The sequence below is a fragment of the Triturus cristatus genome, chromosome 6 (genome assembly GCF_964204655.1).
Source record: "Triturus cristatus chromosome 6, aTriCri1.1, whole genome shotgun sequence".
Lineage (NCBI taxonomy): Eukaryota > Metazoa > Chordata > Amphibia > Caudata > Salamandridae > Triturus > Triturus cristatus.
This window is the reverse complement of record NC_140589.1, coordinates 866,937,920-866,952,749: the sequence shown is the minus strand read 5'-3', so window position 1 is coordinate 866,952,749 and position 14,830 is coordinate 866,937,920. Positions and strand designations below refer to the sequence as shown.

Here is a 14,830-nt window from a genome sequence, read left to right as displayed (position 1 = left end):
CTTTCAATGCCGCAACCTACTGGAGAAATGCAAAGAGCAGAGGATGTGGCGTTATGGCCAGAGCTACTGATTTCGAAATCGCGGAACCAGGGTTTGAGTCTCATCGACGGCGCAACATCCTGTGATTTTGGGCAAATCACTTAATTCCCCTTGCCTATATAAAAAAAATTAAAACAATTGTCCTTGTGTAATGTAAAGTGCTCCAATACCTTCGGGTCGAGTTTGCGCTATAAAAAAAACGGCATAAGAAAAATAAAGAAAGATAAGGGCTTGGTTCTGTTGGGAAGAGCTCGAGGGAACCCGAACAGTTTCAAAACTGGGCTGAAAGATAAGGGAGGGGCCGGAGGATGGGGAGACCTTACAGTGCTGTGCCTTCTTATAGATGGCATGATAAAAAACATTTTTTAAAGTACTTGGAGCAGCAGGCATAACAGTGCTTAATTTTAGAAGAGCTGCTAGTAGAGCACGCAGCTTTCCGCAGCAGGGAGGAGGCGTACATATGAGTATCGCTGCTTGTAGAAAAGTTTTTTAAAAAGTAAATGCCTGCACTGCAGGAACCTGCAATGGGAGGACACTGCCCACCGGAAGCAGTACTTGGTCCAGGTTCCATGGTAAGATGAAGATGTGAAGCCCAGGAGAAGACGGAGGTGAGCAGGAGGTTGCTGGCCAATAGTAAGCAAAGTAATTGGAGCCAGCCAATGGAAAGTAAAGTGACGTGGGAGTCTTGCATTGTCTCACACTTGTTGCATTTCATATGATCCTCACAAAAGTTCATTAGCCCTTTTCATCAGGAATTTGGAATTTATTTTATCAAAGTCACGTAATAGGGCGATTCTATAGGGTGCCTCAGAGTTAGCTGTTGGCAAATCATTGATAGATTTTGCAAGACGTAAAAAATATTGGATACCCTTTTATTAGACTAAAACAATGTGACATAAATTATAAATGGTTAAACCAAAAGGCACTCCTTTAACCTTGAAATCATAAACACACCTGAGGGAGAAGGATATTTTTACTGACAAGTATTGCCTATCAAGTCATACATAGAAGGTGAAACTCTACTATGTCCATTCTAAGGGTTTGGCAGGGGCCTTCTGCTTTGATTAGATTTCACCAAGATTCTTATTGTGCATGAGTATCAACAGGCCTTGAAGGGCACCAACTTTCTTATAGGTTGATCACTAGTATCTTTCTACCATTGAGGAAGAAAAGATGTCTGTGTACTTCAGTATTAAGGGGCATTGAAAGTCTTTTTCTTGGTGCTTACCAAATACCGTAGCATCCATTTTGACATTTGAGGTTTCTCTCAAGGGAGGTCAACATAACCCCGACAAGTAGTTTCACAATAGCAGTTACCTTGGCATTGATATAGCACAATGGCCACCCACTTAACTTTCCAAAACACCTGTTTACAATTTCATATCTTCTGTACAAAGGAGGGCTTTTATTCATTCCATTTCACTGGGGCCACGCTAAAGGACATATTAAAGGCCCGTTGGTAAGCAGCGTCTTTAAATGGAGCTCTTAAACGGTGCCTTTTTAGATTGAAGCCTACTGTCTGGTTTGCTAAAGACATCTTGGGGACATTCAGAAAGCTTCACTGGGAATGCATTCCGCCTGTTGCTTACCATTGGATTTGTGGTCTGTAGCTCACATTTTATGGCTATCTATTTGCTGGCTCGATTGGTTTTAGGCTGTTTAGGGTGAGTTTGTCCCTCCCAAGAGCAAAGCCTTTTCACATCACTCTCCTTATATTCTTCCACAAGTGCTCCTTTCTGTAAACAGGCCTGTAAATCTTGTTCTTATCTTGTCACATTTGCTGTACCTTTTAAGACAGAGGCAAATTTCAGTCTCTGTCTTCCATGGGAGCTTGGTGTTTACTTTTTTTTCTTACTTAAAAGTGAGGGGATTTATGTGAAAATCTTGCTGAATATTGGGGGCTAGGAAAAGTTTTTTTTCTAGCACACAACAGCATTTAAATGAACTGTGCAAGTATTTCGGAAAACATCAGAATTAGGAACGCACAAATGAAGCACATTTATAGTTAATTCTGAAGTGTGTTGGAAACAAATAAAATGTAATATGATCAAAACAAATAAATACACAAGGTGATATACCATGTCCACACATCGTTTGTGCACTTTATAGTTTTACTAAAAAAACTGTAGGTCTGTGCAAATGTAATGGTCATTTTAATTGAAAATGTGTTGTCTGCAATGGTAGTGTGCTACCACACCATGCATTCTACACTGTACGCCACTCCACTTTACCGTGCACCACTCCACACCACTGCACTCTACTTTACACCACTCCATGCCACTCCAATCTCCGCCACTGCACTCTACTCCACTCTGCGCCACTCCACTCCACTCTACTCTATGCCACTGCACTCTACGCCACTTCCCTCGACACCGCTCTACTCTATGCCTGTACACACTATGCCACTCTACTCTACACCACTACACTCTTCGCAAGAGCACTCTACACCACTCCAGTCTAGCTCACTCCACTCCGCAACACTACGCTCTACGCCACTGCACTCTACGCCACTGCTCTCCTCGTTACTGCTCTCTATGCTACTCTACGCCAATGCACTCTACACCATTGCGCTCTACGACACTCTACTCTGCAACACTGCACTCTTGGCTACTGAACTCAATGCCACTCTACTCTACTGCACTCTATGTCAATGCACTCTAGCCAATCTATTCTGCATCACTGCACTCTATGCCACTACACGCTCTGCCACTCAACTCTACACCACTCTACTCTAAACCACTGTAGTCTATGCCATTCTACTCTGCACCACACTACTCTATGCTACTGCATTCTACAATGGTTCATTGTACGCCACTGAATTCTAAGCCACTGCACTCTACGTCACTATACTCTGCAACACTCTACGTCAATGCACTCTACACCTGTCTACTCTACTGTACGCCACACCACTGCCCTCTACTCGTCTCTGCAGTACTCTGCACCACTACACTCTACCCCACTCTACTCAACACCACTCTACTTTGTACCACTGCACTCTACGTCAATGCACTCTGGGCCATTGCACTCTACACAACTGCATTCTGATACTCTACTCTGCAACACTGCACTCTACGCCACTGAACCCTAAGCCACTTTAGTCTGCACTGCTGCATTCTGCACCACTCCACTCTATGCCACTTTGCTCTGCAGCACTCCCCTCTACGCCACTGCACTTTATGCCACTGCACTCTACGGCACTATATTCTACTCTGCACCATTCTACGCCACTGCACTCTATGCCACTCTACTCTGTACCACAGCACTCTACGCCAAAGCACTCTATGCCACTGTACTCTACTCTGCACCATTGCAGTGTACACCACTGTACTCTACTTGAAACACTTGAATCTACTACACTGCATCCTATGACACTATATGCTGAAACACTCTATGCCAATGCACTTTACGCCAATGCACTTTACATCAGTCCACTCTACTCTACGGTACTCCACTGTACGGCACTCTACATGATTCCACTCTATGCTACTCCAATATACAATACTCTATTTCACTCTAATCTACAACACTCTACTCCACACTTTCCCATTCCACTGTACGACACTCCACGCCACTCCTCTACGCCACTAACTTTTAGCCATGCTGAATAGCAGCCACGCAGGCATATAACATGGCTAGAAAACATTGGCATAGCCAATAGCTCTTGCATAGGCAAGACCTATTGGCTTTGCCAATACATGTTTCCGATTAGGGCAAATCTTTTTGATTTGCATCCACAAAAACACTTAAGGACGCATGTCGCCACTTAAATATAGAAATTCCAATCCATGGGTTATCAGATACGTTCAGGAGTGTTATGTGTGCCAGTGTTAGATTTGAAGAGAAGGGCCCAAATTGAAGCTATTCACAGCAGTTCTGAAGGAAACGAATGACGGAGGGCAGAGATGTGTACAATAAATGTACTTATTTATTTTGTATTTTTTTGTTCTACGGAGTTCTATATAGCGCAAACTTGACCCGAAGGTATCGGGTATCAGAGCGCTTTACACAGCACCAGTTGTGGTACATGAGGACACATTTATTTTTGTTAGGCGCATGGAGATTAAGTGATTTGCCCAGAATCACAGGATGTTCAGAGTCTTTGCCGAGACTCGAACCCGGTTCCCCAGATTCGAGGTCGACCGCCCTAGCCGTTAGGCCAACTCCTCTCATCTCCTTCCGGTGCTCCTGCCGAATCCCATATAATGGTCAGGAGAGGATTGATGGCTGCTGAAGTGACCTGTGGCCTAATTGTAGGCATTATCTTCTCAGTTGCCGTCTGACGCAGACATGATGCCTTCGCCCAGGCAAAGCCCGAATACTGAATCACAGAGGTGATGGAGCTATTGCAGACGAGGCAGACTATTGTGTTTCAAAATGTTTTTTATGTTTAAGCTTTGTTTGCGGATCGAAAACATAGGGATAACTAATGAGTTTCTTCTCATTTATTGGCTCTCATAATAAAGTCATATATATACATGTATATATATATGCTTATCGTCCCCCATTTATAATGTATAATTTACTTAACTAATCTGTCAAATATAATTTCCTTGAAATGATGGTGTTACTGAAGGGCACTTAAATGTATTCACTATCCTGTTACTAAAGCCTTTCAGTAATACTGTGATTGCTGCCTTCACAACATTAACAAAGATGGAATTATTTTACTGTCTATGGTATTACTTTTGATTTGGGAACTTACTAAATGAAACTGAAAGGTAATGTAGATTGTAATATTTTACAGTTTACTGATACAGCATTATGAAATAGGTTTGTTAGTACCTTGTAACATTTGACTAGAACAGTCATTTGGAATTCGTTTTCTCAAATGTTTTAATTTGTTTTGCTGGACAATCCAGGGTCAATCAACATTTTCTCCATGCATTCCATTGACGGAGGTAAATACTCCAATATTGGCATAAGTAGAAGGAGATGAAAAATATACGCTTGGCATTGTGAGTGGTACACTTTCTGTCCTTCTACAAGGCATCACCATAGCATAGCGTCCCGCGTCTTTACTGGGCTTTGAGTAGGTATACAGCATAGAAACTCTCAAACGTTTCCAGAGGGGCTGCAAAGTGTGGTCTGTGGTGAGCCGAGGGCCGCATGAATGGTAGCAGGATAGGGCTTTGTGGGTGGTTAAATGTTGCAGGATACTTCATTAGAATATTTTACTTATGTTCAGTTAGCTTTTAAATGAAAGCTTCCCCATTTATTTAACATCTTGCTGAATGTTAGTGCTCACTGAAGTAAACAGCAGCCTAGGGCTGCTGTTAACCCAGGGACCACTTTTGAAGTTCAGGAGGGCCACAGGCGGCCCCGGGCCGTACTTTGAGCATCACTGGCTGTACAGTTTGGTACAGAAAGATCACACCAGTTAGTTACTCCGACGTGACTTCTTCACATTGGGGAATGTGTAGGATAATGCAGTGGCTTAGCTAGACCTTTTGCCGCCCGTGGCAGTCCCTGCATTTGCCGCCCACTACCTCCGCAGGTAAGAATGGGTGGGGGGTGGCAGACAGACTCACAACGACAAGGGTAAAAGTGTTGCTGCCCCCAAAACTTGTGGCACCTGGGGTGGACCACCCTCTTGAGCCCCCCCCCCCCCCCCAACCACCTTGCTACACCACTTGGGATGATGACGTCTTGTACAAGTAATGGATCGATGAGATTCATTGTTGTCATATGAGTAACTTTTTTTTCTGCATTTATTCTTGTAAATGTGCCCGACTTGAAAAGAGAACATGTTGGATACAGCAAAGCTTGATCATATTTGTGACCACTTTTTCTTATGTTCTTTTTACGACAGAGTTCCAAGGTGCTAGCAAAGAAGGAACTCTCCTACATTCCTGTCATTGGCTGGATGTGGTATTTTCTGGAGGTTGTCTTTTGTTCACGGAGGTGGGAAGAAGATCGGAAAACTGTGGTGCAAGATTTGCACAATCTCAGGGATTACCCCGAAGACTTCTGGGTAAGCAGTCTGAGTGGGTGCCTTTTTCCATTTAAAATGGTTGCAATGCCAAGGGAAGAACTGGCGGGAGTCATTCTTTCTTACATTGATCGACATGGCAAATGCAGATGCATACATTAAAATATAATCTGCGGTTCCTAATTTTGTTCCCACAGAGGTCGATCCGAGCAAGACGAAGTGTTTATAATTGTTAGATGAAGGTCAGGGGATTGTATTTCCTAAAGAAAGATGATAAAATAAGCGTTTATTCCGAACACAAACCTTTTTACAGGATAATGTTATTTTATCCAATGGCAATTAATTTCCATGAACAGAATTTGAGTAATGTTATTATAGCACAAAAAAATGGAGCTTGGATTTTTAAGGCTAGCATTAGATGGATTAGATTATCTGCAGGCATCCAACAAGAAATGGGTAGGTCACCTAATGAAGTTTGTGGCATGCTTAATCATCAGTGACCTATCCACACCACAGTAGGTGAATACCACCTTGGTGGACTCTATCGCTATCCAAGATTTCAGACAAAGTTTGACTGGATAGTCGAAGGGATGCAGATTTCTACGAATAGAATGTGAGTAATAATAAAAACAATTATTTTTTATGAACGAATGTGAGTAATATACAATGGTAACTGTATACTCAACGTCCTAATAATTCTGCTTGCAGAGGAAAGACTAAAAAAGGAATTTAGTATATAAATATGTATAGGCTACTGTTAGCACTTTGCCATAATGGTGATGTTCATCCAATTCTGCTCCTCTTGCCTTAGACCAAGGTTTTGTTGCCTTCACAAAAAGCTAAGGAAACTCGATTGAGTGAGTCTTATGCCAAAGTCTATCTTTTGCAAGTTTTTGTATCGCCTACAACCATCCATTAAAACATCCCTGATGAACACTGTTCTAGACGTTTTGTGTGCCACTACATGTTGAAGCTGAACTTGCTGCTACCAAAATAGAGTTGGTAGTGATTATTGTGTGTCAGTGAAGGCTTCCCCGATGAGAAAAGGTTTTGTTTTGTTTTTTGCTTTTCAACTGTATTTATTTAGAATACATTTAGCGTGGTAGGTTCTCTAAAATCTGCTGAGACTACAGTGAGTTCAATGTTCACTGAGTGTAGACCTTAAGAGCTCAATGCAAAAGTAAATTGCTAATCACCAGATGAGGAGTCACGCCTTGGAACTGTGGTGATTCAGAACTCTCCACATGTTTTGCAAAGGTCGAAGACGAACACCTGTCTTGCTTGTAACGTTTGGAACTTACGCTTGTAATGGTATGTCATTCACAAACCTATCAGGAGGTCACTTGTTTGCTTCAACCTGCCTGTGTGGAAATATCACATTGCCAAAAAAAATCTGCGTGTGTATGATTATGAAATTGGTGATGTAATCCATTTAATTATTTATTTATTAGTTTATATATGATGTATTGTACATGCTAAGTCTTCTTTTCTCTCACAGTCCTTGTGAATCTGTGGGGTGTTCTCAAACAACATGCCTACACCATGTGCATCCTTTATGCGTGGATCATTTGGGTGTAAGTGTAGAAGTTTATATACTTGTGGGGAATGTATTGCTACTGTTAGTAAATACCCACAGAATAAGGACTCTTGAATTCCGTCTTGTGTGCCTGGCCACATGTGTTGTAACTGAAAAAAATGTGCAGTGTTCGTAGACATTGCGAACTCTTAATTTAATTCTCTGCACATAAAAATATGACATCCTACTTTTGTGCCTGGGAACTGGTTTTCGAGTTCTGGTTGCCACTTTTCCCCTTTAATTAACCTTTGTAGGTAATGCGTTTTTAAAATTGAACCCTGTATTGTTTCTGTCCCTGCTTTGAGTATTGCTCAGCTCTGTCTGTACTGGATCACTTGAGCAGGTACACTGCTCCTAAAGTCATCTTCAGCATGGATGCCAGAGCTTCTTTAACTCTCACTGTACCTTTTAAACCTCTCCATCCTGGGTGGTTGCAGACCAGTCAGTGTTCCAATGCCTACCATAATCCTTTACTAGGGAGGCCGCTTGCATCTTCAGGAAGGCTCTAAAAACCTGGATTTTTAACAACCAAGACTAATCGTCTCTTTTCCTCTTGAACTGTGAAGACCATTGCTATTGGAAGCAGTGCCAAGACACCTATGTGCGCTTTATAAATATTTTTAACATAAGATAATATTGCATCCTTTTAACTTTAATGTATAGGTAAATCAGCCTTTTTGAGCGATGTTCCAATTCTTTCTGTCATAGGTCAAACTGATGTCCATCTCTCAGTTTCCTTAGAACGCCCAGCCCATTTTTATGGTTGTAGAAGTCACAGAACTGTATCATGTTATCCAGTATTGGGTTATCTTTCATAGATTCACAAGCTTCAATCATCCCCGCCGTCGAGGTGGGAGTCTCACGGTACAAATAAAATATATAGATAACAGTAATAAAATATCATACAATAGGCTATAATGGACAGTAAAGACACTACACTAGCCTATCTTGTCTTTTTGTAAAAAGAACCAAATCTGGAACACAGCCAATCAGGCTCCAGCACCCTCTAGAACACTCCACAGAGAGGCAAGTCCCTCAGATTTTCTACCGCACGTCGTGTGACAGGGAGTCTCCCTGAGCTCTGCTCAGTTTTCTCAAAATGTTGCTGAATACTGTCTGATTATACAAAGAAAGGATTGTTCTTTCCTTAGGGTTCCTGTGGGAAAAAGAGGTTACATTTTGAGGATCCCCACAAGCAGTGTATATATTGTCTGTATCCTTCACATAAGGTCAAAGACTGTAGAATTTGTAGAAACTTTTCTTCAAAGACCTTAAAGGATAGAGAAGGCAGGTTACTGATCTGGCTGGAGAAATTGAAAGTGAGACCTTAGGTGGTGTCTGAAGATGATAACCGTGATAGCCTCCCTGCGTCTAAGAAGAGGGATATATCTGAAGATCCACCTGAAAGAGCTGGCAAGACATTTAAAAAGTCTCACCATGAGGCTAGCCACTCTGCCTCTTAAAAAGAGAAACTTTCTTTCTCTTCTGAAGGAAAATCTGTGGAAAAAAAAAATGCCACTTAAAACGGCATTGAAACAGCCCAGGACTCAGTCAGAGTCTGTCAGATCTTCGTCGTCGTCAAAAAAGACTCCGTCGATGACAAAGCCACCACAGAGTTCGTCGAAGCTATCGCCAACGACGGAACAACTGGTAAGAACCGTTCCTTCGACAACGAAGATCAACTCTCCTCCGGCGATGACACCGTTGACAATACCACTAACGGTTACAGTTTCTCCTCTGTCAACGTCCCTCTCGTCGACGGCACCTTCGGCGATTGCCTCTCTCTCGTCGACGCTCCCACCGTCGACGACGGTCCCACTCTCGTCGACGCTTCCTCGGTCGATGCCGACCTCCACTTCGACGACGACATCATAGTCGACGACTGGTCTTCCATCGACGACTTCGACGACGACAACGTCGACGCTCACAACAATGATGGCAGCTTCAGCTGTCTCTATGTCTCCGTCCATCATCATCTCGTCGACGATCATGCGGAAAGGCCCACTTCATTACAAGTAACTCCTATTTTATCATCTAATTTATCGTCTACGCTACCGTCTACGAGGGGCTACTACCACAACCCTTCATACATTTCTCCCTTGCCTCCTAGCCATTTTTTGGAGGAGTCGGAGGATGATGGGCTGTTCAGCCCTGCACGCAGCCCCTCTCAGCTTCAAGTGGAATACAAAGAGGATGATGAGGAAGAGGAGTATTATGAGCCTTATCAAACCGTGCAAAGGCCTCAAGTTTTATTGCCTCGTCAGGAACCTGTGGTGCAGATGCCCATGACTTTGGTACAGGACTTGGCAGCTATACTGCAGGACTACCATACTCGTTTCCCAACTGCAGCTGATCCCGTTCAAAGACAGCCTTCTCCTCCATCTGTCTTGCGTACTTCAAGTTCATCTGTTCCAGTTGCTGGTTCTCAGGATATTTTACCTGCACCACAAGACCAAGGAGTACAAGATGATGACAAGGATGCAGTCGCCGAAGAGAGCGAACTCCCTGAATCACCAACAACCATGTATGAATGGGAGCATTATGTAATCTCTACACCATCATCGCCAGTTACTCAGGCAATTGATTCCCCTCCCAAAGACATTGGAGGTTTTCATGCAGTCATGGAGAGGGCAGCAACACGTTTTCACCTCCCTATGCCCGTTAAGCAGTCGGACTGCTTTCTCTATGATTTTAAAGATCAGAGCAGAAAATAGGTCCTCCCAATTCCCATAATCAACCATATTTGGGAAGAGGGCGTCAAGATTATGAGGAGCCCTCTTTCTGTACCTGCAATTCTTCTCAGGATTGATACAAAGTATAAGGCCCCGGATGATGCCCCTGCATGCCTGTCCGGTCATCCCAGGCCTGACTCTGTCATCTCTCAGGCTGCTCAGCGCAGATCGAGAAATCCATCGATACCGATTACTGCACCTCCTGACAAGGATGGTAGGAGCCTTGATAATATAGGAAAGAGGTTCACCACCATGGCAGGTGCTTCCATTCAGTCAATGAGAAAAACTGACCTCGGACAAGGGAGTTTTGGACGTAATCAAATTTGAACATACCCTAGAATTTGTAAACCTCCGTCCGCCCCATCCACCTTTAAAGAAGCATCCACCACATCTAGCTATTCTCAAGAAAGAGGCAAGGAGTATGCTACAAAAAGGAGCTATAGAGAGTTGCCTCGCTCTCAGATGGGAAGAGGTTTTTACTCCTGCTTCTTTTCAGTCAAGAAAAAGACCAATCCTGGATCTTTGGAAGCTGAACAAATACCTGCAAAAGAAATCCTTTCGTATGGTTACTCTCAAGAGATCCTGCAACTCCTAGACCATGCAGACTTCATGACAACACTAGATCTGCAGGATGCATACTTCCACATCCCGATCCACCCCAAACAAGTTCCTCCGTTTTACTGTGGTAGGTGCGCATTTTCAATTCAGGGTTCTCCCTGTAGGCCTGCGTTCAGCTCCAATAGTTTTTACAAAATGCCTTGCCTCGGTTGCGGCTCATCTCAGGCTGCAGGGCCTGCAGCTTTTCCCATATCTGGATGATTGGCTAATAAAAGCTGCTTCTTTCCGGCAAGCCTCAGAAGCAACGCTCACTTGCCTTCGTATGTTGCAAGCCCTGGGGCTGTCTCTCAACTCCCAAAGCCCGTTCTTCATCCGCCTCAAAGGATTCAGTTTCTGGGAGCAGTTTTGGACACTATCCCGGATAAAGCATTCTTGTCCGCAGAAAGGCAATCCCATCTGGTTTCTCTAGCATCAGACCTACGAAAAAAAGAAGATTTGCTTCTGTGAGGAAGATAAAGTCCCTTCTTGTGATGTTGTCCTCTGCAATCCTTTTGGTTCCTCACTCCCGTCTCAGAATGAGACCTAACCAAGAAGAACTGGGCAGTCAATGGCTTCAAATAACAGGGTCATTCGACGACCTGGTGAGGATAACCCCAGCTATGCAGGTAGCTCTGCTTTGGTGGCAGCGCTGCAGCAATGTCTCGACCGGGCTTACCTTTCTTTCTCCCACACCGGAATTCATCTTGACTATAGACGCTTCTCTCGAAGGATGGGGTGCGCACCTCCAAGATCTCTGCATAAGAGGGAAATGGTCCAAAGCATTGTCAAAAAATGCACATCAACTTCCGGGAGCTTCGAGCTATATGTCTGGCTTTGCAGTCTTTTCTCCCAAAACTTCAAGGGCCCTCAGTTCTCATAAGAACCGACAACACCACTTGCATGCATGACCTATAGAAGCAAGGGGGGGACTCGCTCTCACGTCCTATCTCAGGAAGCGCAAAACATATGGAAGTGGCTCCTTTCTCACCACATTTCTATAAAGGTGGAGCCCCTGCCAGGAGTAAACAACACTCTGGACCAGTCCGTTGTGGAACACATTTTTCAGATGTGGGGTAGACCCAACTTGGATCTCTTTGCCTCCAAGCCAAATCGGAAATGCCCATTCTATGCCAGCTGGGAACCAGAGAAGGGCTCTTTGGGAAACGCCTTCATGATGAGATGGACGGGGATTTTCGCTTAAGCTTTTTCCCCTTTCCGTTACTTCCGAGACTTCTAAGAAAACTAAAAATGGAACCGTACCGAATGATTCTCATTGCCCCACGATGGCCACGTCAGCACTTGTTCACAGAGCTTCTCCTGCACTCAGAATGCAACCCATTTTACCTCCCAGTGTCTCCAACTCTATCGACAATGAGCAAGGGCCAGATTCTCCACCCACTTCATGCCTGGCTTCTGAGCTCACTGAATTCAAAGAGCTAGGACTGCAGGGACATACTTGCAAAAGCAAGAGCTCCTTCTACTCTAAAAACCTATTCTTTGAAATGGAAACGTTTCTGTTCATTGTGCCCTGATAATAATACACATCCCCTGGACTGTTCTCCGGAGAATGTTCTTCCTTATCTTCTTTCGCTGGACTCATGTTTGCATCGGTTAAGCTGCATTGGGCCGCTATCTCGACTTACAGGCGCGCTACTGGCGGCTCATCTCTCTGCTCTAACCATTTGGTCAAGCAATTTTTGAAAGGTCTCTTCAGAGCTTTTCCACCCATCAGAGCTCCCCCCAAATGGAGGCTTAACCTGGTTCTATCACAGCTCATGAAGCACCCATTCGAACCTGTGCACGAAGCTGAGCTTAAATATCTCTCCTGGAAAACTGCTCTTTTGTTGGCGCTTACCTCCGCTAGGAGAGTCAGCGAAATTCAGGCATTTACTATCAAACAGCCATACCTAAGATTTGCCAATGACTATGTTCTCCTAAGAACAAATCCTACCTTCATTCCAAAGGTTCCATCTTCTTTCCATCTTAATGAGCCCATTATTCTACATACTTTCTTTCCCAGTCCTTCCACCCCAGCTGAGAAGGCTCTACACACTTTGGATATTAAAAGGTGCCACAAATCCTATTTATCACGAACTGTATCCATCCGGAAATCAGATCAATTGTTTGTATCTTATGGTGGTCAGAAATCAGGTACAGCAGTAACGAAATCAACAATTGCAAGATGTATTGCATCAGCGATTCAATTTTGCCATTCTAAAGCTAAAAATCATCTGTCCGTGCAGCCTAAAGCTCATTCCCCAAGGGCTGTATCATCATCGGCAGCGCTTTTTGCCGGAGTACCGTTGGAAATGATTTGCCGTGCTGCAACTTGGAAAAATGTGAACACATTTACACGGCATGACTGTCTGGATCTGGCTACAGAAGCTGAATCAGCAGTTGGTCAAGCAGTGTTACGCAACCTTTTCAAATAAGGTAAGCCTCCGTTGAGAGGTGATTGTTTTTTCATGCTTTTGAATGATATTTCTTTTACTTGTTAATGTTATGTCTTCTCTCATTATGGCTAATGCTTTTCTCATGTAGTACGGCATTTGTTATAAGTATATTTACAAATATGTTTTACGAGATATCTAATGTGGTCTGTATGATACCCACCATCCACTAAGGGCTTTTCTGCTAGCTATTCTGATTCAAGCATGTGAATCTTAAGAGACCTAAGCGCCTGAGGCGGAAGCCGGGTGCATTTTGCTCGCATTTCTAACTTGTATTTAAAATTGTTTAGCATTTGCTTTTAACCACTGTCACTTACCCCTGAGCACTTCCCCTTGTTACACGCTGCAGGAGACAACACCGTACAGCGGATTTTAGCGCTGACGGGTTGAAAGAAACAGTGCTGCCTTTCGCGCGCCAAACCCCCTGGCCACGGCCACCGCTGGAGGCCACGCCCACCTTCTTCTATAAATATGTGCATTCCCAGGAAGCGCAGCGGACGAGCGCAGCGGGAGCGCCGTTCGCGCGCGGAAGGCGCGCCTAAGGCAAGCCCGTCTGCGCCCATACGCGCACGAACGGGCTTAGGGCCAGAACCTATGCCGGCCGTGGACACCGATAGGGTGAGCTATTCGCGTCGTGCCTTACTAAGTCTTAGACCTACAAAGAACGCACAGTGTAATTATGTACACGAATCAGATGGACATTTTATAAATTGTGTACTCTGCCACCCGGTCAACTTACAACTGACTCAGGCACCAATTTTACACTTTGGCCTGAAATTAGCAGAATTGAACTGTAGGTCGCTCCCCATGCACGCCCTGCTTATTAACCACCTGCTCGTGGACCATGAGCTAGACATCCTGTTTCTCACGGAAACTTGGCTCACAACTCACTCGGATGTGGTCTTGGCTCTGGCCCCGGGCTTTCTTATCCAGTCCCAAGTACGTCCCTCTGGTAGAGGGGGCGGACTGGCCATTTTGCATAGAGATCATTTCTCTTGCAGAATTAGCGATGCTCATATCACAGACTCAGAGAGCTGCCATTTTACCATCCATCTGGCCCCGACAACCTCCCTGGCAGGTCTTCTGGTGTATCGCCCCCCCGGCCATCTGGTCCCTTTGCTAGCGCCCTACTAGAATCTATCTCAGCGCTTGCCCACTCTACACCTAACTTTACTGTGCTAGGGGACCTCAATATTCACTTTGATGATCCCCTAGACACAGGGGCTGCTGATCTGATACTAGACTTGGCTGCTTACGGCCTCCAACTGGCCAATACCGGAGCCACCCATATTAAGGGCCACCTGCTAGACCCAGGTTTTACAAATGTCCGCACCCTCCAGGCCAAAACTTCTTGCCCCCTCCCTTGGACAGACCATTTTTTGGTTCCTCTTTTCTGGCCAGGAGAATTCAGGAAGCCCCACAAGCCCGTCACGTACACCCAGGACAGGGCATGGTCCAGACTCTCAACTGAGGACTGGGCCAGAGCTCTGGAATCGACGACCCCCGC

The 14,830-nt window shown here is 44.5% G+C and overlaps 1 protein-coding gene across 2 annotated transcripts in view; it reads left to right on the top strand.

Moving 5' to 3' along the window:
- Positions 1-14,830, top strand: part of AGPAT4 (1-acylglycerol-3-phosphate O-acyltransferase 4) — a 396,016-nt gene that overhangs the window by 281,183 nt on the left and 100,003 nt on the right. For both annotated transcript variants that reach the window (XM_085611455.1, XM_085611456.1), the window contains one exon: positions 5,849-6,010. In XM_085611455.1, the coding sequence (XP_085467581.1) occupies positions 5,849-6,010 (162 nt within the window). The remainder of the gene's footprint in view (positions 1-5,848; positions 6,011-14,830) is intronic.